Genomic DNA, 27,855 nt, shown 5'->3' on the forward strand with positions numbered 1-27,855 from the left:
GCAGAGCACCATCGACCTGATTCTTAGCTCTACCTTTAGAGGACTGTGCTCGAAGTTCCACTAGTAAGTTCACCCTTGAATCCCATAATATTAAGTCACACGACCTCCTCTTGCCCTCACCATCTGCTAGGCCAAGGACCGTCATCCTAATCAGCTTCCTTTACCTCTGTCGTTATCCATGCCAAGCACACGTGCAAAATTTTACACAGTTTTGAGATTTCCACTCTTCCAGCAACCACACATTTCTCTGATGAATCCTTTCCCCAATCCTTCCAAAGGCAATCAGTCCCCTTCTCGGGGGGGTTCACGGTACATTTTCATCCCTCAGTAAGGGAAGGAAAATACATGAGGCCGGTTCTGCAGGCTTGCAAGATCTTTGAGGGAAGAGACCACATGATTCCTCATGTGCACTAACACAACGCCTAACAGAAGAGATGGGAAACAAACAGATAAAGCTGAATCAAATTTCATGCTCATAACAATGGTATGCGATCAGAAATTACTGGCCTCCTCACAGATGTGCAAACCTGGCTCAGACAAGGCACTAACTTGTTCCCGGGGATACTACCTGAAAGTAAAAGTTTCCAGAATACAGCCAAGGACACCCCTTTGTCAATGATCCACCATGGTGGATGGCTCCTCCTTTCAACAGGAAAACGTTCGGCATTCTGAGCAGGAGTAAAGGTATCACCTGGGACACCCACGCCCCCATCAGCGCTCCTGGGTGCACATCCTGACTCTGGTTTTGCTGCCAGCCTCCTGCCGGACCCTGTGAACCCTAGAAGGTAGTGATCCTGACCAAGGGGGCTGGGTCTCTGCCACCTCTATGGGAAACCCAGATGGAGTTTCTGCCTCCTGACTTCAGCCTGTTGCAGACATCTGAGGAGTGGACCACTGGATGACAGATCTCTCACTCTTGCTCTCTCTTTTCTCTTTGCTTTTTAAATAAAAAAAAAAAAAGAAATAAATTAAAAAAAAACTTCAAATTATTTCTCAATTATTCCTTGAAGAATCAAAATACAGAATTTTTAACTATTTCTCTTTAAATGCATTACTCATGTATCATATCCATAATTGTTATCATTCATTCAGATGTTGTTTTAGGTATACAACAAGTAAACTGGAAATGCCCAGAGATGGAAGCAGTGGGCTGTCTGGAGGGGAAAACAGCACTCACAGCAAGCAACATCCCAAGCCTTTGCCTGTTCTCACCAACGATCTTGGACTAAGCCCAAGAGGTGAACTACGGCAGCCACGTGGAAGGGGAGCACCTGGAAGTGAGACCATTACATGTCTCTATCATTTTAGTAAACTACAGGGCATCCATGGTGGAAACATGTTTTTCTTTTAAAAAAATATTTATTCATTTTTATTTATTTAAAAGACAGGGAAGAGAGAGAGGGAAAAAAAAAAAAAAAAAACAGAAGGAAAGATCTTCCATTCCCTGATTCACTCCCCAGATGCCCACAAGAGCCAGAGGTGGACCAGGCCAAAGCCAGGAGCCTGGAACCCCACCCATATCTCCCATATGGGTGGCAGGAACTCCAGTAGTTGGGCCATTATCTGCTGCCTCTTAGGTGCATTAACAGGAAGCTGGATCCGAAGTGGAGGTGGGACTCAATCCCAAGCACTCTGAATAGGACACGGGTTTCCCAAGGAGCAGCTTAACCTGCTGTAGCACAACACCCATCTCAGAAACCATGTGTTTCTTGATGATAGCTCAAAACGATCACGGTGATGACAGCACGGCCAACATGATGGATGAGTTCAGACATGAACCCCTGCCAGACAGTGTCTCGGCTGATCTGCAAAGTACCAAGAGCACCAAGCGAAACCTGTAAACCTCAAATGTGAGTTGGGAGGAAACCTTCAACATAAATGTTGATTTTATGGATATGATTTCAGCAGTATGCATTTTCTTATTACTCCCATAAACCATTTTACTGATTTCAAAATACCTCCAAGCTTTACATAAGTGCTGCCTGGACACGTTTACGTATCAACATATCTTTGGCTCCCAGCAACATCAACAACTCAGCATTTATACACTGAAAAAAAACTACAGAATTACGTAGGTCTAAGTCCCACTGCTAACAAATTTACTGCCTCTGTGTTATTTGGGCATTGATTGTTTCTTCTTTGGTTTGTGGCAAGCAGAACACTGCATGTAAATGAATGAATACTGTATTTCTACTCATAAAATGTAACATCGGGAATGAGCTTCCCCCCAACTCAGGATATCATGCTGTCCTTTAAACAAGTATTATATGTGAGATCTAAGAGGTCTCCTTGGTTTAACTTTTTTAAAAACTGAATTCACTAGCTCTAGGTCAAACCTCTCTATTTAAATGTCTGCTTTTACAGAAATTGCTAACTACCTGGCTTATGAATTCAGAATTTTTAATAGGCTTTATTAAAAATCAAATTAAAGGCTTTTTTTTATTGTTGTTTGGTATTTAAGTAGAACAAGTAGCTGTTGGCTAAAACAGATTTCATTTACTTGTCAGGCCTTACAATTTCATTTCGTACGCAGACCGAGTTAATTGTTTTGCAAAGTCACCACTGAAGATCCTAGTCAAGGCGGGCATTTTCCATTCAAAAAGGATTAAGCTATGTATTTTTTTAAATCTGTAATCCAATATTGGAGGTACAAATTTTTAAAAGTCAGGTATTACTGTTCATAAAATTCACATTCTTAGCTGCATATGTCAATAACATTCCTGACAAAAGTAAGAATCAGATAGAATTCTGCCACAGGGCAATTGTGGTCCTGACACTGACTTTTCTGACATGAGGACAACTGTATCCAAACTACAACCACTTGAAAAGTGGAGACTCAGAGAGTCTGGAAGATGACAATCCAGAGCAAAACAAAAGCATACGGCCTTTTTCCTTGCCAAGAAGAAAAAAACTCTCACGGCAGTACATTATTGACATTTTATCAACGACATCTCCCAGGTTGCCCAAAGAACAAAAAAGCATCAAGACAAGGCTGTCAACAGCCAAGCAGGGATGCGGAGTCTCTTTGCAGGTGTCAAAACCTCAATCACAGAACATCAGAACCAGTGGGCAGCCACAGGAGGAAACGGATAGCACAAGAATACCAAACAGCTGCTCGGCACTGAGCACTAGCAAGGCACAGATGCACAGGGAGGTCAAGCAGCACACTTGGAGAGCACATTGATGCACAGCCTGAAACCCTGCCACAAAGCAGCAGCCAGCTGGGAAACAACTGCTCTGAAACACAGGCTTGGGGCGACACAGGCAGGGGGAGCCCAGGTTCACAAACAGCAATGGGAGCATCTTGGAGGCAGCCACTCCAAGATGAAACAGCAGGTACTTCCTGTAGGTCATGACCACAGGACAGGAGCTGGCGGGTCCAGCACACACAGCTGCTGTGCTGCTGGAAACCCCTACACAGCAACTCGCTCAAGATGAAAGGATTCATTGGGATAAAATCCGGAACCATCCTAGTGGCCTGGGGTCCATGCCACCAAGTCACTGACTGCTCTCCTGGTCTCCCACGCAGCACGTTTGTCAAGGTCTATAAAAATGGTCTCCTGGTACCCATTGTAGTGTGGCCTGAGAGAAAAGGAAGTCAGTAAAATCCAACATCTGTTAAGTCTGACCTTGGCCTTTAATGCCTAACAAATAAACCATGGACCTGGTTCTCAGCTGTGGTTGGGGAACCCCTGAGAGTGCCCAGAAGGGCTCTGAGGGATCAGTAAGTGTGCCAAAGGAGATTTTACACTATGTGCCTCCATTTAGACCAAGGGTTGGCAAACATTTTTGGACAAGGGCCAGATAGCAAATATTTTAGGCTTTGCAAGCCCCCAGGTCCCTGTCACAGCTGCTAAACTCTGCCACTGTAGAGAGAAAACAGACCCAGACAAAACACAAGTGAATGGGTGTGGCTGTTTATAAAATGCAGTGCAGGGTAGTTCAGGCCCATGTAGTACCCATCCCCAATTGAGGTAATAATTTAAAATACACACACATGTATTTATATCCATATTCTACCCCACCCCCAAGGCTGCATGACTCTTAACGTTGCATTTATGATTGAGTTGGCACCAACAGCACCAATAGAATGGAAGATTTTTTGGGTTCCTGCACATATATGGTCTTCTCCTCTCTGGTGAAAACTATACCCTTCCTTCTAGGAGAATCCTATGTTCTATGATGAACCTTTCCCACACGGTAGGAGACAGACTCTCTTACTGTCAACCTGCATGCCCAACTGTAGGCAGAGGCCATGGCCCAGGCCTAGACAGAGCACCCCTCCGGTCCCCTGCCATCTGTGACTCATAGATGAGCTGTGACCTGTGTCAAGATCGTTCAAGTTCCCACTAGAGCATTTCTGAGAGAACTAGGGAGAACACTCCAGGCTGCCACCAACCACATGACCTTGGTGGCCAGAACAAGAGACAGAAAGAAACAAAGTCCTCACGTCTTCATTACATACAGCTCACTGGGTCAGGTAAGTAAACTTCTGCAACTTCCCTGAATGGGGTTTATGTCACTGCCATAGATTAAATGTCTTACCCCCACCCCCAAAATTCATGTGTTAAATCCTAATGCCCAGGGTGACGATTTTTGGAGGTGCGGCCTTTGAGGGATGAGGGCAGAGCCCGGTAAAGAGGGCCCAGAGAACTCCCTTGCCCTTCCTGCTGCCTGAGGATCAGCGGAAAGACAGCCACCTCGGATCCATGAAGCCTGCCTTCCTCACACTCTGAGTCTGCCAGCACCTTCAGCCTGGACTCCCCGGCCTGCACAGTCATCAGAGGTCTGTTACTTGTAAGCCACTGGGTATACGGCATTTTGCTAACAGCAGTCTGTACATACTACGACAGCCACTGATAACCAAGAGTAACTAGTATCAAAACCACACGCTAGCAAAAATAAAGGCCCAAAAGTCGTAGCAACCATTTAGCAACCCAGGCATACAAAACTCCAAAGCTAGCATCCACTTCATGTCCCTGTCTGTGTTCACTGGTGTTCTGACGTTTCACCTCTCCCCTTACTCCTTAAGTAGAGCCAGCCCACCTTCCACCTTCCACCTCTCTTCATGCAAAAATGACCTACTGGGGGCCAACACTGTGGCAGGTTAAGCCACAGCCTGGAGTGCCAGCACCCCATACAGGCACCAGTCCAGTCTCAGGCACCAGTCCAGTCTCGGATGCTCCAGTTCCGATCCAGCTCCCTGCTAATGCACCTGGGAAAGCAGCAGAAAATAGTCCAAGTGCTTGGGCCCCTGCGCCCACATGGGAGACCTGGAAGAAGCTCTGGGCTCCTGGCTTCAGTCTGGCCCAGTCCCAGCCACTGCAGCCATCTACCCCTCCTTCCTGTCTCTCTCTATAACTCTTTCAAATAAATAAATAAATAAATGTTTAAAAAACAATGATCTACCTATGTGCTGCCTTTTTCACCCTGCTCAAGACAGAACTCTGAGAAAGTCTTTAGCTCCTTCTCCCTCGGATCTCCTACATTCAGCTAATCACCAAATGAAGTCAGACTCCTTAATCCCTATTTCTGATACACCAATACTTCCAATACCTTAATGTGGGGCATGAGCGCGGCCAGGCCAGGCCAGGCCCGGGGGCTCCACATGCGCAGCTGCCCCTGGGTGCCCCCGCCCGAGCTGCGGGGAACGGAGCCGTGCGGAGACAGGTAAGATGGCGCCCAGAGGAAGTAAGATGGGCGGAATCCAAAGTTGTTTACCACTAAAACTAATTGGCTGCGCAACATCAGGGGAGGTAACAAAACTAGTAACAAGTGTATAGACATATGGTTGGTCCTATAGAAATCCCCCTGTAAGGTGATTTTTTAAGTGATTGGTTGGCCCTTAGCCCTGCCCCAATGACTCTGCAGTTTTGTGCTATAAAAGGTACTATTATGCAAAAGGTGACTAAGTCCTTGCTAGACTTGGCTGGGGAACGGGCGAGCGGCACATTTACCTTTCCTCGGACCCAGTCCATCCTTGTACAGGTGGACTAAGACCCAGCACCTTAACTCTCACTACCACTGGGAATAAAAATCCGCCAATATAATCCTATTACACTCACTGCTCAGATCTCTGCTTCTTATTTTACACCACTTCAAACACGTCCCCTAAACGGACCAGAGAACCTAGGTAGTCTGCTCCCGCCTACCTGCCAATTCACCCTTTCCTCCTCCCCCCTCCAGCTCCATGCTCCACCTTTCTCTCTTTCTGCATATTTTCCCCAAATATTATTCCCTGTCGCTCATCTTTACAAAGCTAATTCTTCCTTGTTCTTCAAGACTCCATTCAAACAGAAGCTGCTGAAAAGCGCCTCCCTCCCTCGCTGTCTGGTCAAGTGCCCCCTCCTGTGCTCATTGACAGCCATCAGCACATCTCTATTTCAGACCTTCTGTCTGTTTACTTGGCTGTCTCCCCACCAGACTTTAAGCTCTTGAAGATTATGGGTCACATCCTCCTCTGCCTTAGGGCCCCCATATCTAAAAGGAGTCCTGACACAGCTAAACATTCACAAATGCTTGCTAATGGAACAAGGATCTGAGACAAGGGTGCTTTCTAGGGAGATGCAAGAATGATACAACACTTGATTAGCAAAGGCCAATGCCTACTGGAGTTAATTTCCTGAATATAAAATAAACCAAGTTCCAATCTTTCCCTCAAATTTTGAATAGAATTATCATATTTTTATGCTTAAAATGGTAAACATACCCTCTCTTTCCTTTTCTATCACTTCTAATAAGAACAGCCATTTCTGGCCCCTAAAATTCATGTTCACAGCACCCAACAAAACCATCTATAACATAATTATTAAATACCATTAAATCTTTGGGTGACATGTTTATAAGGCCAATTATCTCCTGATCATTCTTCTTGCTTTCTTAATTTCCATTCACCTCTTTCTTATTTTAATCCCAATGCTGGTAGAAGCTAGCAATTTGTTGGTGAAAAGTACCAAGGAATTAGGTACAAGTGATATAATTTTTTGAGACAAAAATCCTCGGAATACAAAAAATTTTCTTGAGGTCAATGAAAACCAATAATATTTACAAAAGAAACTTTCATTATCATCTGCTTACCCAAGATTTTGAGGGAGACTACCATTCTAGTGTTCAATAAAGCTACAGTGCAAGTGGTACTTACTTGCATATTTCTACTAATTTCAGTCTGTTCTGGTAAACTCCTTCAGACAAATACTCTACAGAAATACCCAAAATATTTCCTTCAACTGCAGTAGGTAAGCTGCAGTGCAAAGCATTTTACTCTATTTTTATATAGAGTTCAAACATGCTCAAAGAAAAAAAAATTTATCCTAAGCTCTGACCCTTACTCAGAAAAAGATTAAAATAATACTTTTCATATCTCATGATCTGGAGGAAATCTTTTAACTTCATTTTTTAACTAGTTTTCATAAGCACTGAGGAGAGACAAAGAAATAAAAATGAAAATTTAAATGTAAGATTATATTTAGTACTACAATTAATTTTCCAAGCAGGCTCTTGGTCTAGCAGTTAAGACTCTTATTAGGATGCCCAAGTCCCACATCAGAGTACAAGGGTTCAACTGGCAGAGCTGGCTCCTGCTTCCAGCTTCCTGCTAATTCAGACCCTGGGAAGCAGTGATGATACCTTCAGTGGTTGGGTTCCTGCATCCACACGGAGACCTACCTGCACTGCATCCATTTTACAAATTCAGCTCTGGCTGTTGTCTCTGTCTCTCTGCCTCTCAAATAAATAAAATATATTTTAAATATTGAAAATAACCAGGGCTGGCCCTGTGGCACAGTACGTTAAGCTGCTGTTTGCAACACTAGCATCCGATATCATAGAACCAGTTCAAGTCCTAGCTGCTTCACGCCCAAGCCAGCTTCCTGCTAATGTGCTAGCAAAAGACAGCCCACTGACTTGGGCCTCTGCCATCTGTGCTGGAGACCCAGCTGGAGTTCCAGGTTCCTGGATTTAGCCTGCTCCAGACCTGGCTATTGTGGGCATTTGGGGAGTGAACCAGCAGATGGAAGATCTCTCTCTGCTCTCTCTGCCACTCTGCCTTTCAAATAAATAACTAAACATTTTTTTTTTAATCTAACAATAATGGGGGGGGGGGAAGCTTGGTGGTGTAGCGGGTTAAGCTGCTGCTTTAGATGCATCCCATATCAAAGTGTATGGTGTCTAGTCTCGCCTCTGCTTCAGAGCCAGCTTCCTGCTAACATGCCTAAGAAGCAGCAGATGATGACCCAAATACTTGGGTTCCTGCCATGCACTTGGGAGACCAGGATGGAATGCCTAGATCCTGATTTCATTCTGATTCAGACTCAACTGTTACAGGAATTTGAAGATAAGCCAGCATATGCAAGATTTTCTATTTTTCCCCTCTCTCTCCTTCTCTCTCCCTCTCTGCCTTTCAAATAAATATTTTAAATAAATAAATAACGCAAATAACTTTCTACTTTTAAATGCCATCCATGCTCCATCCTTAAATCTATAAGGTATATGCTATATGAATAAACTGCCCAATTTAACATTAAACTTACTACTTCTTTTGGACTTCAACTTGAAAAATAAACCTCCTCATATATCACTAAATAAAAAAATTCTCATAAGTCAAGTTCTAAGTATACAGAAATGGGCACATGGGTATTTACTATGATGATAGCCTTTTAAAAATATGTAAATAATACACTATTTGGTAACAAACATTTAGCACACAATCATCACAGAACTCAACAAAAAACAAAAACCAAAGAACTACTTCAGCCAACGCGGCTGAATTCAGAGAACTTGCATTCTAACAACAGGTCTTGGTGTCACCTCGAGAAGCTCATATGCTGCACTGGTTCCAATGAACAAAGGTTCCAATCATAAGGATACATGGCTCACGACAGGACTTCTCCCCCACCAAGAAAAGGTTCCTCCAAATTTCCCCCACAGCGTTCATCAGTTACATCCTAAAAACAAATCACCATAATAAAGAGGCAAAATCCTCAAATCAGTTTATCTCAATTTCACCAAAGCTCATTTTCAAAGATGGCATACTTAACCTTCTCCCAGATAACACATCACTAACTTTCCAACTCCAAAACCTGGGGAATCCAATTGGCTAGTCCTTTGTTTAGCTGCAAAAACCAACTGCATGCATGTTTAACAGGATCTTGAATTATCGGTTTCACATACTAATTTACATTAATTCCAGTGACAGCCATCCTGCAATACCTTATTGTTTTGCTTTAATAACTTAAAAACCATATGTCTATTTTTCTTAACCCATGAGTAACTGAATCTGGTTCATTCAAATACTGGGTGAATTTTCACCTGAATATTCTAAAAATGTTCCAAAGAACAGATGTGCACTAGAAAAAAACAGGCTGTTCTCCAACAAGATCCCGAAGTGTTCTCTTTTTTAGGAGCTTGCCACTTGCTGTTAGAATTTTGTTCACAGTAGGAACAGAGTACATGTTCCAACTGAGGATAAGGTAATACATAAGAAATGACTGGTAGTTGTGGCTGGGATAAAACATCTTTGGTTGATACGGCTTGTTGTGTCCATGTGCCTCATTTCTCACCGCATGGGTGTTGATACGGCCAATGTTTTGTTAAAACATTATTAATTACCCCAGAATGGCACATGTCAATTATATTTCTTGGCCAAATGAATCCAAATCCATCAATATAAAATTGTGATCTGTTCTGCACTGGAAGGAACCCAGAGGAATCACAGCCACACCCTAACTTGAAGGAGAAAGCCCTACGCCAATATGATAAGGGGTCACCTTACACACACTTAACTGACCAACACTTAGCGGAGAAGTTTTCCTTTTTCTGGGGGAGGGAAAAGCAAGAAGCATTAATGTTTTATGGTAACTCATATTCTCTGCATAGGGAATCACTAGAAAAATGTTAAGTAAACATGTGAAAGCTCTAGTTTAATTAGGAGAGAGATCAATATCCTCAGATGCAGATGCTCTTGTAAATAAATTAATGCAAGCTGGAGGTTCTAGTGAGAGTGCAAATGCGTGAGTGACAGAACAAGCTTTCTGGAAAACGTTTCAAACAGGGCTTTTATATTCAATTCTTCCCCTTGTAAAACAAGGGCTACATAAAAGTGTTCCTGAAATTTAGGCCAACTCTGAACACAAAACAAGTGTTTCCAAAAAGTAAATGCAAATTTTCATTGTGAAAGATATTTCAATGTCTAACATACATCACATAGTGGAGTCTTTCTTACAGGATGCTAAAAAATATATAATTTTGCATATGTTCCTATATATCACATTATCCAATTTAAAAGAAGAAAGCAAATTATGGCAGAGAATATAGAATGATTCCAGTTATGTTTTTATATCTTTTTTGTACATCTGTACATGTATTTATTTGAAAGGCAGAGAAACAGAAAGAGACATATACAGACATACAGACAGAGGTCTTCTATCCACTGATTCATTCCCCAAATGTGTCCCCTTGGCCAAGAGAAAGCCAAGAGACAGGAACTCAATCTGGGTCTCCCCTGTGAGTGGCAGGGACCCAACTACTTGAACCATCACCGGCCAACTCCGAGGGTGCACATTAGCAGGAAACTATAATCAATAGGCAGTAGAGCTGGTCTTAAAACCCAGGCACTCTGATAGGGGATGCGGGTGTCCCAAAGAGCGTCTCAATGGCTAGGCCAAACACTCTCTGCAGTTTTCATGTGTACTTCTAATGAAGTATATACAATTTATTAGCAAGCTCTGCATGTGTACCCATTCACGTACACTAAAGCATGTGCAAACGTGTTTTTCAACACTTAAGTTTCAGTATCATTTCTCCAAGCTTCAGGATGCAATTAAATTCTAAAATTATTAATTATTAGAATTTACCGGAACCCTTTAGGTGACCTCGGATCTATCTGAAATATCAAGTTAAATATTACTAGAAATAAGTTTAAGTTTTTGCATTCTTGCAGGAAAAATTCCTACATATCTCATAATATTTTCAGATATTACTATCTAGTGATTTTTATACTACTGGAAATAGTTAGTGACTCATTTCTTGTTTAAGAGAAATATTTAATAAATATCCTAGACAACACTTAACATTAAATTCTTCCAATAACTTCATGTACTACATATTATTATCCTCATTCTATAGATTAGTGAACACAGGCTAAAAGAGTTTTAACACAATCAGAATTACACCATTAGCAAGCAACAGCTCTGGGATTAAATCTCTACATCATCTTTTTCAAAGGTCTTGGGATCTTTACTCTTTGCCATCCCACTTGCTTAAAACGATCTAACTGAAAGACATATTTTATAGCTACCAAAAATGCCTCTCCAGGTTTAAGTATCAGATTCTGTCATCCAGTACATGTGCTACACACGCTTACTGTAAATTCTCAATATGCAACTGATTAACACAAACACTTCAATGCAGGAAAATTTCAACTTATCTGATAAATGGCCTTGTGAATCACCAGGCCACCAGAACTGCTCTGAATACTAATATACCCCAGAAAAAGAAAGTGTTGTCAAAGAAGAGAGTGACTATGAGAAACAAGCCCTGCCAAGCAGAGGCAACGTATCAAAGATTCTTTCTATCAGATGCACTGTAATTGGTCATTTCACCCAGCAGAAGGAACAGAGTGAACAGATTGGTCAAAATGTCTATTCAAAACAAGCCTTCATGCCCACAGCCTGGAAACACAGGAAATCAACAGCAAAGGAATAGAAGAGCACAAGACCTGCTTATGTGATGAGACTGGGGATGGCTGGCCACAAGAGGGTACAGACTATAAGTAGCAACTGGGCGTGGAGTAGAGGGAAGAGGGCAGTCAATGTCAGAAGCACAGGCAGCGGTAGCTCAGTTACAGACCAGAGAGATGACGTCAACATCAGTGAGAAGTGGAACTCAGCTCTGTTCTCAGGGGAGGAGAGCAGGTATTGAATATACTGTGATCAGCTGAGTCATCAGTACTCCGATGCAGCCTACTTCATATCTAAGCGAATGACTGCACGGGACGGCTTTTTTTTTTTTTTTTTTTTTTTTTTTTTTGACAGGCAGAGTGGATAGTGAGAGAGAGAGAGAGAGAGGTCTTCCTTTACTGTTGGTTCACCCCACAAAGGGCGCTGCGGCTGGCGGGCTGTGCTGATGCAAAGGCAGGAGCCAGGTGCTTCTCCTGTCTCCCATGGGGTGCAGGGCCCAAGCACTTGGGCCATCCTCCACTGCCTTCCCAGGCCATAGCAGAGAGCTGGCCTGGAAGAGGGGCAACCAGGACAGAATCCGGCGCCCCGACCGGGACTAGAACCTGGTGTGCTGGCGCCGCAGGTGGAGGATTAGCCTAGTGAGCCGCGGTGCCGGCACAGGACGGCTTTGTAAAATCAGAGACCATGCATCACACTGCTTCACCTGATCCTCACTCTGTAGTCAGCAGTTATTATTTTCACTTGGTGATCAATTAAATTACTGCGTTCAGAAGAGGCTGTTTTGCACAGTGGTTAGGACACCACTTGGGATGCCTACATCCTGCATCCATGGTCAGTGACTGAATTTGGATCCCAGTTCCAGTTCTTGATTCCTGCTTCCTGCTAATACACATCCTGGGAGGCAGCACATGGTGGCCCTCGCACTTGGGTCCCTGACACCCACAGGGGTACCTGGATGGAGTTTCAGGTTCATGGCTTCAGCCTGGCTCAGCTCTGGCTATTGTGGGGCATTTGGGAAGTGAACCAATAGAAGGCAGATTTCTCTTTGTCTCTCTCTCCCTCCCTCCCTTTCTCTCTCCCTCTCTCTCTCTTCCAATACAAAACGAAAATTCAAAGAACATACTGAGTTCAAGAGAGCTGAGGAGTGCCTAGTGCAGTGTCAACACAGTACTAAAACTCCAATCTTTTATCTTGGTCAACTGTTCATTTGCGACACTCTGACACAGCACATACAGTATTTTAAGATCAGAGAAAGTATAACACTTTAGAACAAATCTTTTTGTAAGGATCTCTACTAAGTTGGAACTTGAAACTTCAGAAATATAGAACACTCATCTCTTCAGACAATCCCCATGTTGCCTGAAGGTTAAGGGTTAGTTTACCAAGTTAAAAAATGCGCCTACACGCCCATGCACTTCTAATTACATGTAGATACATACAACAGCATCACCCAATGCCTGAATATCATTAATCAATGTTTATCTTCCATAGTCTCAGATATTTATATCCTTACATTTTGCCACCTGTCTGAAGTCTATAAAGTTTTCATATAACGCAGACAAAGTTTCCTTAGAATGGAAAGTCAACAAAAGCACAAACCAATAAAGACACCGACACTAGAGACTCCGGTTAGGCATCAGAACGTACTCAAGTCATAAGCCCACGGCAATTTTGTGTCAGTTTATTTATTTGTCAAAATCAGAATCCAATATGTGTCTCCATAGCAATGTTAGAGATGATACTGCTATATGAGATGACAACAAATATTTCAACACAAATCGCCTCCAAGAATTTCAATAGGCTCTCCACCTTTCCAAAATCTCACCAATAACTCAAACTCGCATGATCAGCTTAAAGAAGATGTCATTGAGAAGAAAAATGAAATAGAAAGAGAGGAAATAAATTGGCTAAACTCAAACACAGAAGAGAAACACCTCATCTTCAACTCTGAAATTTTGGTAGCCTTTGCAAAGTCTGCAATACACACTGAGATTTAAACATTTACTACATTACATGAAACAGGGCCTCATTAAGCAGTCTGCTCTATGAATCTGCAAATAGACTCTAGGGAACACTACATCTTAATTTTCAACTTTTTTTAATTTTTTAAACATTTTTGCTTATTTGAAATGCAGACATGCACTATATATAGAGAGAAAGACTGACAACTACCATCCACTGGCTCATTCTGGGGTTGGGCCAGGCTCTGGCAAATCATTCAGGGCTTCCCACATGGGTGGCAGGGACCTAAGAACTTCAGTCATCACCAACTGCCTCCCAGGCTGTGCATTAGCAGGAAACTGGTCAGGAGCTGGAACTGGGGCTCTAACTCAGGCACTCTGCCAAGAGGCAGCCTAACCACTATGCCAAAAGTTTGCCCTCTGAATCTGCGGTTCTAAAGGTTGGTTGGTTGGTTGGTTGGTTTGAAAGAGAGGGCATCAGAGAAAAAGAGAAAGACAGAGAGAGACAAAGAGGTATCTTCTGTCTGTTGTCTGACTCCCCAAAGGGTTGCAACTGCCAGGGCTGGGCCAAGCCAAAACCAGGAGACAGGAACTGTACCCCGGTCACCAACACAGCTGCAGAGGTCTATGTACTCGTGCCAACTTTTACTGCCTTTCCAGGAAAAATCAGCAGGAAGCTGGATGGGAATGGGAGCAGCCAGGACTTGACCTGGTGCTCCTGATGGGGTGCTCTGCACCACTGCATTGCAGGTCCCCTGAATCTGCATTTTAGTAACCCCAGGTGATTCTCCTATAGAGTGAAATTTGGGCCGGCGCCGCGTCTCAATAGGCTAATACTCCACCTGCAGTGCTGGCACACCAGGTTCTAGTCCCGGTTGGGGCGCCGGATTCTATCCTCTTCCAGGCCAGCTCTCTGCTGTGGCCCAGGAAGGCAGTGGAGGATGGCCCAAGTGCTTGGGCCTTGCACCCCATGGGAGACCAGGAGAAACACCTGGCTCCTGGCTTTGGATCAGCGAGATGTGCCGGCCGCAGCGGCCATTGGAGGGTGAACCAACAGCAAAGGAAGACCTTTCTCTCTGTCTCTCTCACTGTCCACTCTGCCTGTCAAAAATAAATAAATAAATAAAATAAATAGAGTGAAATTTGGGAAGCTCTGATTTAGAAACATACATAGAAAGAGAACCAGCAAGCGGCCCATCTCACTGTCTCTTCAGGAGAGCCATGAGAAGATTCATCTAGTTTCAAAAAAATGGGAATTTGAGGTGAGTGAACTCAAAGATTTTTAAAAGTCAATTATCCATTTGTACGGAGGCAAGTTACAAGACAGGACCAGGTATAAAACCCAATTGGCTGTCACAGACATCCTCAACTTCGTACCTGGAGCACAATTTAAAAGTAACCACCAACATTTTTCTCATAGAAATAGTTTGCATTATTAAGGTCGATGGCATAAAAGAGGTTTTTAAAAAGTGAAATTTTATCTTCTGTTCTATATGGAACAAAAGCAAGCAATACAATTGCTTTTACATGAATCAAACAAGATCAAATATAAAAGTGGGAGGAAGCAATTCTAAAGAGATCCGTTTGAACAAGATATTTTAAAAAGATAGATATTCATAGAAAACTACAGTTGGTCATTTCAGCACACTGGTGTCTTTAATAATTTTTATTCAAATCCCAAACTCATTTTCTTTGGTTAAATCAGTACATATTCCTATAGGAGAGGGTTAAGTGGCAAAATCTTGTTTCTTTAATACAAATTCAGTGACACAATTCAGTATCAGGTTTTTTGTTTGTTTCAGTAAAATAACAAGGACAATCTTCCTACTTTAAGTGCAGTTTACCAAATGAATTTAGGTATATCAGCTTTTCACATCAGCTATAAATAATTGCCTCCCTCCAAAGGGCCTATTTCTGCAAATAAAAATGTCTTTTTCTCTGATTAAGCTTCTTCATCATCTAAGAACTTTTCTCCTGAAATTCATAGTTGGAAAATTTGTCATAGCTTGCTTTGTCAAAATGAGCTCTTTTCAATTGATCTGGGAGAGGCAGCCTATAATTAATTTTTTCAGGGAAGAAGAGAGTGACCTGTTCTAAAGGAATTATATTTGAAAAAATATTTGGACCCAAGCGCTCTACCTTAACACATCTTTAACAATCAAAGGCAGCAGGCTCAGTATGTATAGTATTTTTTGAATCCTGAAGATGGGAAAGTAGAAGTAGCCAAAAAGCAGTTCAAAAACAAATGAGGAATGTCCCAGAGGAACCAGTCCAAGCTCACTGCAGCTGCCAGCCCTACCCAGAGACCCCCTTCCCCAGAACAGTTCTGTAATGACAAGCACCCTGCCCAAACTGAGCAAAACAGCCAAGCCTGTGAATGTAGCCTCTGCAGCCACAACCTCAGGCACCCCCCGCAGATGACCCAATTAGCAGCGATGTCACTTCCACAGGCACTGGTATCCAGTAAATCCTCTTTCCCTCCGGAGGAGCCTCACTAAAGAGTTCAACCACTGAAGCTCACAGGTAAGGCAAGAGACACCACTAACAGAGAGAAAGCAGGGTAGACATGCTTTCATTATGGAACTAATTGGAAATTTACAAAAATAAGATGTTTACTTTTTGCAAAGTGTTTTCACTTATCTGCCTCGCTCAAAGATGAGTTTTACAATCTTGAGTTTACAATAGAAGGTCACTAAGCAAAAACTTTACAACAAGGTCCTTAGCATCGACATATAACCTAAGTGATACATTGAAAACAAAAATTAGGGCCATGGTTTGCATCCATTCAGTCTCTTTATGGCACACTTCTAAGCAATTAAAAAGAAGACAACAAAATTTCATAAAACACAGCTGTAAAAACTGTATTAGCCTCATTCATCTCTTTAAAAAGACAAAAAAAAACCTCTTGTTTTGTAAGAAATAAACTTGTGAACTGACTGTAAAATTAATACCCAAAGAATTCCAAGTATGCAGGGTTCTATGGACTGCCATGCTTCCCACTGGATTTTTAAACAATGTTGAAACATGGCTGTTTGAAATACTTCAGTCCCCTCATTTAACACTGTTCACAATGTCAAGAGCCATATTGCGCCCCAGTGGCCACTCTTCAGCAAATAACACAGCCTTTGAAGTTAAACTACACTTAAATGATGCCAAGTGAGGATTCTTAGGGTAGTGCAGTCAAAATCTTCTACTTCTAAAGAAATCAATAATCTCTGGAATCACAATTAGGAAGAAAGTACTTCCATTATCAAACTTGTGAATTTTTCACAGTTGCAAATCTCAATCAATTCCTCCACCTCAAGGCTATGTCTTTATACATTGTTTCCTAATTAAATAAGCCATGATCATACACATGGAGTAAGCTGTTATTTAAAAAAAAAAAAAATGATACTCATGAGGAATACTGACACATGTATTACAATAAATTCCATAAAAAGGATTTGACAGAAACATTTTATTTGATCACAACACCTAGCACGCAGCCACTATTTCAAAGATACTAATATGTGCTTCATAAAACAAATCATATAATTCAGCCAGTCACCTTGACATGCTCTGACACACTACATACCACATCGCATTCTGACATCACAAATGCCCCAGCAAAGAAATAAAGAAAACAAAATCCTATGGCAGGGGCCGGCGCTGTGGCATAGCGGGTTCGTGTCCCAGCTGCTCCACTTTCAATCCAGCTCTCTGCTATGGCCTGGGAAAGCAGTGGAAGATGACCCAAGTCCTTGGGCCCCTGCACCCACTTGGGAGACACGGAAAAAGCTCCTGGCTCTTGGCTTTGAATCAGTGCAGCTCTGGCAGCTGTGGTCATCTGGGGAGTGAACCAACAGATGAAGACCTCTCTCTTTCTCTCTCTGCCTCTCTGTAACTCTGCCTCTCAAATAAATAAATAAATCTTTAACAACAACAACAAAAGCCTATAGCAAATCATCATAAGCAAACAGCATCTCTCTCAAACTCTAAAGTACTTCTAAAACAATACAGTCCCACGCTCAAGCAATGTGGTTCATGCATAAGCTTCAAAGAAGGAACTAAACATAGAATCATTTCAGTTCCACAAGAACATGGAATCTAAAGCCAGAGTTAGAATTTTCAAATCTTCTCTCTTTTCCATATTAATTTTATAGACCAAGCAAATCAAAGTATCTCTCTCTGATCTTCAGAGCAATAAATTTGAGACTAGCATTGTGGCATAGTGGGTAGAGTTGCTACCTGTGACACCTGCATCCCAAATGAGTAAGGGTTTGAAACCTGGCTGCTCCAGTCCTGATATAGCTCCCTGCTAATGGGCCTAGGAAAGTAGCAGAAAGTGGCCCAAGTGCTTGGGCTGCTACATCCATGTGGGAGATCTGGAAGAAGCTCCTGGCTCCTGGCTTCAACCTGCCCAGCCCTGGCCATCGCAGCCATTTGGGGATGTAAGATCTCTCTCACTCTCTCCTTCCCTCTCCTCTTCTTCTTTAACTTTTCCTTTAAAATAAACAAAAATAAACCTTACAATTTTTTTAATTCAAAAAGAAAAATAATTTCTAGTTTTTCAAATTTTCTACATCTTATGAAATAATCTTAAATAAATTAAAAACATGATAGCAACTTTTTGCATTGAATCTTGAAAACCAGCATTTCAGTGTTCCTGCCTTCTTCAAAATTCTCCTGTGTACACAGGGGTTTACTTGTTTCCCAATTATCTGTGAAGACAAAAGTTCGTAATAGTAAATCTAAAAAAGTATTCCAAAAAGATTTTAAAAGACTGAAAGGAAAATTTATACCTTTCATCTTAGAGAGCTTGACTAGCAGAGAAACTGACAAATGTGACTGAAAAGCTAAATGTCAGAGAGATAAAAGAGAGGAAGAGGGATCGATAAAAATTGATAGTGTGACATCTTGTTGGAAATAATTATCCAGAAGATATGACCAAAAACATCTCTTAGGCAAGAGTCTTCAACTCCTCTGATCAGCTGAGGCAAATATAGTTAATTCAGCAAGAGTTCAGCCAGTGCAGAACTCCATGGAAAACAACTGACCAGAAAATGAGGATGGGCGCAATTGGGAGAGGCAATCCAAAGCTTCCACATCTATGAACAGAACATCATTGAGCACCAGGCCAAAATAAGGCCAGGACAAACCACCTACCATGTATCTTAGGGCCAATGTTATGGGAGAAAAGTTAACAGAATCCCAGGAAAAAAATTTTGTTTTGTTTTGTCTTATGTTAGGACATATTTATTCGAAAGGCAAAGTTACAGAGAGAGAGAAGGAGAGCCAGAAAGAGACAGAGAGAGACAGAATCTTCATCCACTGTTTCACTCCCCAAATGGCCACATCAGCCAGGAGCCAGGAACTTCTTCCAGGTCTTGACCTACATGGGTGCAGGAGCCCAAGCTGAAGTACATTAGCAGGGAGCTGGATCAGAAGTGGAGCAGCCGAGACCCGAACCTGTGCCCATGTGGAATATCGGTGCTGCAGTGCCACAGCACTGGCGCCCTGGTAAAAGTTTAAGAATATGAGTATCAATGAAAATAAACATGCATGGTTGGCGCCGCGGCTTAATAGGTTAGTCCTCTGCCTACGGCACCAGCACCCCAGGTTCTAGTCCCTGTCGGGGCGCTGGATTCTGTCCTGGTTGCTCCTCTTCCAGGCCAGCTCTCTGCTGTGGCCCGGGAAGGCAGTGGAGGATGGCCCAAGTGCTTGGGCCCTGCACCCACATGGGAGACCAGGAGAAGCACCTGGCTCCTGGCTTCGGATCAGTGCAGTGTGCCAGGCACAGCGCGCCAGCCGCAGCGGCCATTGGGGGGTGAACCAAAGGAAAAAGGAAGACCTTTCTCTCTGTCTCTCTCTCTCACTGTCCACTCTGCCTGTCAAAAAAAAAAAAAAGAAAGAAAGAAAGAAAGAAAGAAAGAAAGAAAGATGCATAAGAAAAGATAATGAAAAAGAAACGCATTCAAGGGAAATTCTACCTAGCACCTTTAGACTTTCCAGCCCCTGCTAAGTACAGAGAGGATAAGACACTGTCTGGTGGGATGCCCCTAGCAAGGGCAAACAGCTGCAGCACATGGATTTCGTACTGAGAGTACTCATTAGTGAATTACTGAATGTAGCAATTTATTCTTCAGGAGCACATCTCCAAATCACATCTCCAAAGAAACCCTATAGCACTGTGCATCACTGCACCTGTGATTATTCAAAAGATTACGCCTTTTTCATACTCTGAAAGACAGAGGGGATGCAGTCCTCACAGGTTCCTCCACTGTAAAAAAAAAAAAAAAAAAAAAATGGTGCTAAACGAGGACAGCTACTCACCAGTCTTTCTAGTGGATAATCCACTGGCCTTTCCTTCAGGGCTGCCACACTTGCACGTTTTGAAGACAGTAACAGAGTACAACACAGTGGGTAAGAGGCCACTTGAAACACCATACTGTTCGAGTCCTGGCTCTTCCCTGGATTCCTGCTTCCCACTAATGTACACCCTAGAAAGCAGCAGGTGGATTCTAGTACTTGGCTTCCTGCTACCCACATGGGAGACCCAGACTGAATTCCTGGCTCCTGGCTTCAACCTGGCCCAGTCCCAGCAATTGTGGGCATTTGGGGAGTAAACAAGTAAATGGAAGATTCATTCTCTCTCTCTCTCTCTCTCTCTCTTTCTCTCTACTCTTCCCCTCTCCCCCCCCCCATCTCTCTCATGATAAAAATGTAAGCACACAAAGCTGATATAAGTCTTAGCTCTGACAAGAGAACCAACACGAATGTTACTACATGAAAAGCACTCTGGGTAAGAATAATACAGTTCTAAGAAAGTAGATTCGCCAGCCACAGAGTGCCGTAAGGGTCATCTGTGTCCTTTCCTAACAGTATGTTCTGAAGGTGCCTGCTTTAGAGAAAACACACCCCTGGCTTCTGATAAACAGCTGTACCGTCAGGCGTCTTAAGCAAGTACTCTTAGTGTGTGAGCCACAACAAAGGGATCAGAAAAACAAAGTGTGCCTCTAACTCAGGTTGGAATCCAAAATCTTGGTGCTGTTTCAGAATTCAGTGTTACCACAGGGCCATATTAGCTCAAAAAAACTAGGTGCATATAGCAAGACAACAGTTAACAGAATCACCAATGTAAATTAATAATCCTGTGTGTATGTGTGTGTGTGTGTGTGTATGAAAACAACGAAGGGACAGATGGCTGGCAAGCAGCTTTCCTTTTGGCATTTGTACCTGTCCTCTCAGTGCCTGTATTTGGGTCATTTGCTATGATAAATGCCATGTGACAGGCTCAATGGAGGTGTGCAAAGTGCTGCATACTGACTTCACTGGTTTTCATATTTACTGATTGATAAGAGATGTACTAGTTCACAATAGCAAACTGAACCTTTTTCAAATAGATTTGTTTAAGCAATCAAAATTTTGCTAGAAAATAGCATACCAAATAAAACAAATCCATAAACTATAAATGGCATACAATCGCAGTTTTTCAGTGTATTATGAACTAGAGAAAATAAAGAGTAAAATAATAGGTGTCCACACAGTGGCTTCTTCCAATAATAAACTATTAAGACAAGCTTTGATACAAAGAAAATTTCCCCCTTGTTTAACAATTCTTGAGAATTTTTCCTCAACATGCTTTCACTAAATATCAGGCAGTGATTACATATTCTGGAATTTGCAGATAACAATCCCAGACTGGTCCAAGGCAAATCTATTAGAGGACACTTCTTAAAGATAAGTTAACAGAGAGATTGATCATTTCCTAATGGATTCTTAGCATTCCAGGTCAAAAACACAAACGAACAGTAACATTAAAAGATCAAGTACAGGGGCCATCGCTGTGGCATAGCTGGTAAAGCCACCACCTGCAGTGCCGGCATCCCATATGGTCACGGTGTTCAAGGCCCGGCTGCTCCACTTCCGGCTCCACTTCCGATCCAGCTCTCTGCTACGGCCCGGGAAGGCAGTGGAAGATGGTTCTTGGGCCCCTGCACCTGTGTGGGAGACCCGGAGGAGGCTCCTGGCTCCTGGCTTTGGATCAGTGCAACTCTGACCACTGCAGCCATTTGAGGAGTGGACCAGCAGGTGGAAGACTCTCTCTCTCTCTCTCTCTCTCTCTTTCTCTCCCTTCCTTTGCTTCTCTCTCTGTGTAACTCTGACTTTCAAGTAAAATAAATACATCCTAAAAAAAAAAAAAAGATCAAGTACAAGGAATAGCTGAATATCTTTAGGGAAAAAAGCATGTTTTTAAGAAACTGTTAATATGCCTTAAATTTTCCATTCCTTCATTTAAAATACTATCAAACTCATTATGAAGATAATCTTAACTAATGTTTCTATAAAAACCTAGATTTACATTTATACTCAAATGAAAAACTAAACTATGAACATGCTACTGAGAGTTTTGGGTAATTTTAATCCAAGAGTAGAAATGGGAGCACGGAGTTGTTTTTCCAGGTTTCACACATTTATTGCACAACAGAATGGCAAAGAGACCTACAGGTAACATTAATAATCACGTAAACACAAAACAGGCAAGGAAAGAATATCTTCAAAGGAACCACAAATATATTTTCCACTTCCAGAAGCCCAAATTGTCTGTTTTTCAAACTCATGTGAGAATTAAAAGCACAGAGGAGCAGCATTTACTTATCGTTTTGTCTATATATTTAATTGACTTGTGCAGTATCATAGAGGGCATGTCAGCAACTGGATATGTGCACAATGAAAATAGAGACTGCAAAACAATAGACACCATTCACTTTTATTTGAAGAAAGCTGACTCCCCTGCTGGTGTTATCTCCGAGAGAAACTTGGGACTGTATTTTTAAAAAGGAGATAGGGGAAAGGACGCCATGCCACCCTCAACAGACACAGAAGAGAGCAGAGAATTTGGGGTCAGCAAGTTTTTTCCACTGACCCAAATACCATATTATTCCAGAAAATAAGAGAGGATCCTTCAAGGGGTTACACACTACATGACTTAAAATTTGGCAAAGATGACATATTCCTAATTCCAATTTTACTCTAACCACCACTCAAGACTCAATACTGTTGGTATACTAGATGGAAAGCAAGGGAAAGGAGGATGAAGCTGCAACCTATAGATGCATATTCATCAGAGGCTGAATTCTCCTTGCGTCCACTATTTCATCACATCATATGTGTATTCTCAAGTTTAGCACAGAAACACTCGTAAAATATTAAATTTTACCATAGGGAAATAGGTTTTGCTATAAGAAAGTTTCATGTTACCACTTAATTTCAACCAAGCTACATCAAACATTGAAAGTAATTATATAGAGAGTTTATAAAGTAAACCTGATCACTATACTTAAAGGAAATGATAACTTTGAGAAGTACCACAGTAATAATGTTTAAGCTAAAGTAATATAAGGCCCTGCTAAAGTAAATGCCAGGCTCTTCCAGTCCAAATGCAGAGGCAGGGGCTAGTGAGGTAAGCTAGGCACTAGGAGCCATCTCCCTCCTGGAGTGCTGCTCTCTTCATGACCAGCATGGGCCTCTCCTCACAGGACTGTATTCCACACAAGTTCCTGGGGGACAGCAGAATCCACAGATGCAGCTTAAGCAACAGAAATGTCAATCATTGCAGGCACAAACAGAGTCATGGAAATAAACACATTATCCTCATCCTAGGGTTTCCACTGTGCTCCCCAGCTCCTCTCCCCCTTCATACACCAGTGAAGTTGGATAGAAAACATATCTGAAAAGCCACAATGTACAGTGCTCCTTGGCAATGATTCACTCTATCACACTGTGCACACAACAAATAAGCTCAATGCTCCTGTGAATAGGTGTCTCATAATTTCTAGCATACATAAAAATGAAGGTTGTTACTCTGCAGACTTCATAATCTTAACAGAACGTGATTCAATATGCAACTGTGCTTCTAAGAAATCAGAGAAATGTACTTTTTAGAGTGTAGCAAAGTATAACTCAGTATATAATGTCCACTTATTGTATTGAGCATATGGGCAAATCATCACACCAAATTCATCTGTGTAACTAGGAAAGAGAAGTCATTTGACCTACAGCATGTGAAGAACTGATAACAATTGCCAACGATCAGAGGACAACTAATTTATCATCACACGCCATTCTCACAAAGTTACAGTCCTAACACTTGGGAATGATGCTCCAAGAGCACAGACCTATAGAAAAATGTACTCACATAGTTTTATTCTTAACTGTCAATGGTTTCTTCTGACATGAACTCTTCTAAGAAACAGGCAGCAATTAGGAGCAGCACGCAACAGGAACGCGCGGTTTATCACAGTGGTCTAGCACAGTGACTGTGTTACAGTAAGTTTCTTCTCCTTAATAGGAACACCATACTCTTGGTTTAAATCCTCACTATCCAAACAGTCCCCAACAGAACCAATAACTGCACAAAGTCATCCCTGAAAGTCACTCGTCTTTGGAATCGAGAATTATTGAGCAACACCCTAGAAAGAGCAGGTGCACCATTCTATCAAATTGAGAAGAGAAGCAGCTCACGTCACTCTTAGACAGAATTCGCTTCCCAGAGTATGTAGTGTAACTTCGGAAAGCAGTACACATTAAAAGTTGAGGAAAACTTTATGTCTATCAGCAGCTTCCTATCAACTAGCCTCTGAAAGACGCTGCGTGAAATGCATTACGAAGGGTCTGCTGAATGTTCTTGCACTTATTACCAGGGGTTTCCTAAGAGACCCATGGATGCAAAGCAAGGTGGGCGGATTTAAGGCACATATCCGTGAACACGCTCTGCGCAGGAGTGCGGGCACTCAGGAGAACACAGCACTCGGCTAATTACCACCAGAAGATGCTGCCCTCACTTCCTCTCGCTATCAGCCACTCTGCTCAAGTTCACTCACTGTCGCGCCCTAACCCTGGGGATCCATTCACTTTCCATAGCCCAGAGAGGCTGCTGAAAACCTGTCAAAGTAAATCTGTGCTCACTTTTTGGATGGTTTAATTTCAATGGAGCATGAAACACCCCAGGACGGTTAATAAGTTTAGCCAAGCGTGCTGTTCTCCCTAATATATTTTAATTATGCATCTGTTTTAATTGTAATCACATTAAGTCACCGGAAAGACACAAATTGGAATTTTCCCTAATGGCTATTGGAGCTTTTCATCAGTTTCTAAACACTAACAACGCTTAAAAAATAAGCAGAGATACCAGCACAACTGTGACACTTTCCAGAAATCAATGCAGTTCCTCTGACAACACAGTTCAGGTCTCATTAGCCACCCAAATCACCCAAATGCAGAAGACAACTTCAGTCCCAGGGGCATCTCTTGTCCCCAATTAGCACAAAGGCTCACTCACTTCCCAAGTAAAACCGCCCAACAGGCAGGAAAGCCAAGGCTGTTATCAAGTCCTGCCCCATCGATTGGCTAGGGAGCCTGGGGGAGCTGGGCTCAAAGTAAAGTAACGGTACACGTCGAAAGGGAGAGTTGAAGCACAGTGCGATCTCCCTCTACGCTATTTTGGCAACTGTCAAACGTGTGTTTTAAGTTCAGGAAATAAAAGTGTCCCATCAATAAAAGGAAACGCTACGGGGAAGATCTATCAGGGGGCGGGGAGCGGCTTCCTTCCAGCCCAGACGTAAAATCGCTTAATGTGCTTTTGTTGCACCAAGTAATACCTAAGACTTAAAATAAAAAAATAAAAAAAAAGCACGTTCATTAAACAAGTTTCCCAAATTGCCTGGATTTCCGCTAAGAAACTTAAGCGTCTGGCAACAGCCGAGAAGCAAACTCCGAGCGGAAACTCGCTCAGCCCGCCCAGCGCGCTCGCATCCCTGGGGCTTGCAGTAGGTGTCAATGTTTACGTGTCGCCCACAGCTTCAGGTGCGCAGCGCGTTCCTCCCAACCTAGGCACTCGCAGCCGGAGAGCGGCAAGCCCGGGAAGCCACCGCGGAGTCCCCCACGCACCCCCCTTACCTGTCATCGTAGCAGAAATCCGCACTCAGGGTGTTGAGATACAAGGCGAGCCCCAGCGCGCTGCTCACCAACTCTGCAATCATCTCTCCACCGCCTTCCCTCCGGCTCGCCTCCCAGCGCGAGGGCAGCAGCGGCAACAAAAAACAGAAGCATCAATCCCCACCTTCCGCCGCCTTCTCCTCCCAGCTTCACTGTTCCCTCGCCCCCTCCTCTCCCTCCCTCGGCTCCTCTCCGCCTCCTCCTCGCGCCCGTCCCCGCAGCTCCCGCGTCCTCCCGGGCTGCGGGCTCACAGCGCGCTCCCCATGCCCGGCGCCGCTGGGCTGGTCCTCGGCGCGCCTCGCAGCCCCCACCCTACCCCATGGCAGTGCGGGGCGCCCTAGGTGACGCGCGGGGGACGCGGAGGAGGTGGCGGGCTGCGGGATGGGGGCAGAGGGGCCGGCCCGAGCCGGGCTCTGGGACCAGCTGGAGGCAGAGGGAGAGGAGAGGGGCGGGTGGGAGGCAGCGGGCGAGCCGCCTCCCCTCGCCGCCGCCCGGGCGCACCGCTCCGGGGTCGCTCGGGCTGACTCCGGCCGCCACGGCGGCTGCAGCGCATTCACTCTTTATTAGCTCCCTCCCGGCCTCAGCCCCCTTCTCCGCTGAAGTGAGAAGCGGCGACTGGGGACTCCCGAGGCTCCCGCGTGGGGCTCTCGACACGGCCCCCCGCGCCTGCGTGGCCAACCCTCCATCGCCGGCTCGCCCGGCCCCTCTCTCCACCCAGATCCGCCCCGGAGGCTCCTCCCACCGCCCCGCCCCGGAGCCGCAGGCCCCGCCCCCTGTGTCTTTCACCTTCCCTGTCCCTCTGGAAAGCCCCCGGGGACCCAAGGGCGACGGCTGGAAGACTGCCCACCAGTGTGGCCGGAGAGCGCGGCGGGCGGCGCGGCCGGAGAGCGCGGCTGCTGCCTGGCGGCGCCTGGCACGGGCCGGGTCTCAGCCCCGGCGCGGCGGGTGCCAGGCGCTGCCAGGCGTGGAGAGTCCGGCCGGCCGGAGGACTTGGGGGACGCGGGAGAGCAAGGTTCGCGCAGGAAGGTCAACAACAACAGATCCAAACCGAAGACGAGGCAGGCGCGTGCCGCCCCGGAGCAAGGGCTGGGGGTCGGCAGAGGAGCCGTTCGCGGTGGCAGGGGGACTTGTCCGGCTGAGCCTGAGGACACAGGGTTCCCGGGACGCCGTTGGGGCGACCCGGTCACGGGCGTGCTCCCGGGAAGGCGGGAAGCGAGCACCCTTTCCTTTCCGCCCGGATGCAGGGCTGGACGGCATCCAGCACGATGAAATACGGTGAGCAGGAACGACCCGTCGAGAACGAGCTCTGGGTTCTGAAGTTGCAAGAGCGGAGAGGACGGCGGGCTGCCTGCCACACCCCCTCCGAGCTTGCTGGTGTTCCGGCTGGACGAGTGTCTGCCCTGGACCACGATGAACACTACTGCAGCGCCCCCTGCTGCACAGCCATCACGAGGCATGGAAAACGAGTGTGCCCCCGGGATCCCCGAACCGCAAGTCGGCAATTGCGGCCCCTTGGACTTCTGGCAGTGACTTAGAAAGCAAATACTGTGATGTGGGCGACTGCCTTACAAAGCTACAACATTTTCCCGATTTCACAAGAAAATTTGTGAAATCTGTATGAACACAAATGATTTTTTTTTTTTGAAATGTGTATATCTGTTACACCATCCACAATAGGCAGATCTTGTCCTCTGGGAAAAACAAGTAAACATCTTTTACCTTTTTTTTTTTTTTTAAGATTTCTTTATTTATTTGATTGCATTATCATCTAGAATCACTACTAGAATGGGAGCTCTAGGACGGCAAGGATTTTTTTTTTTTTAAGATTTTAGTTAGTTATGTATGTATGTATTTAAAAGGTAGATTTACAGAGAAAGAGATGCCCCCTACACACAGAGAAAGATAAAGATCACCCATCTTCTGTTCCACTTCCTCAATGACTGAAATACCTAGGGTTGGGCCAGGCTGAAGCCAGGAGCCAGGAACTTCAACCTCGTCTCCCACATGGGTGGCAGGGACCCAAGTACTAGCACCATAATCTGCTACCTTACCAGGCACATTAACAAAAAGCTGGATCCAACTGTAATAGTCTTGTTTTGCACATAATACCTAGAGCCTATAAAGTGTAGAATACACTTTTTAAAATGTTGACAACTGGAGCCGGCACTGTGGCGTAGCAGGTAAAGCCCTTGCCTGCAGTGCCAGCATCCCATGTAGGCGTCAGTTCAAGTCCCGGCTACTCC

At 44.0% G+C, this 27,855-nt stretch overlaps 1 protein-coding gene across 1 annotated transcript in view; it reads right to left on the reverse strand.

Moving 5' to 3' along the window:
• Positions 1-25,765, reverse strand: part of TMTC2 (transmembrane O-mannosyltransferase targeting cadherins 2) — a 431,967-nt gene extending 406,202 nt beyond the window's left edge. Inside the window, exon 1 of the mRNA XM_062203152.1 lies at positions 25,574-25,765. Coding sequence (XP_062059136.1) covers positions 25,574-25,656 — 83 coding nt within the window. The 5' untranslated portion in view covers positions 25,657-25,765. The remainder of the gene's footprint in view (positions 1-25,573) is intronic.
• Positions 25,766-27,855: the final 2,090 nt, after the last annotated feature.

This window comes from Lepus europaeus, chromosome 10 (genome assembly GCF_033115175.1).
Source record: "Lepus europaeus isolate LE1 chromosome 10, mLepTim1.pri, whole genome shotgun sequence".
NCBI lineage: Eukaryota > Metazoa > Chordata > Mammalia > Lagomorpha > Leporidae > Lepus > Lepus europaeus.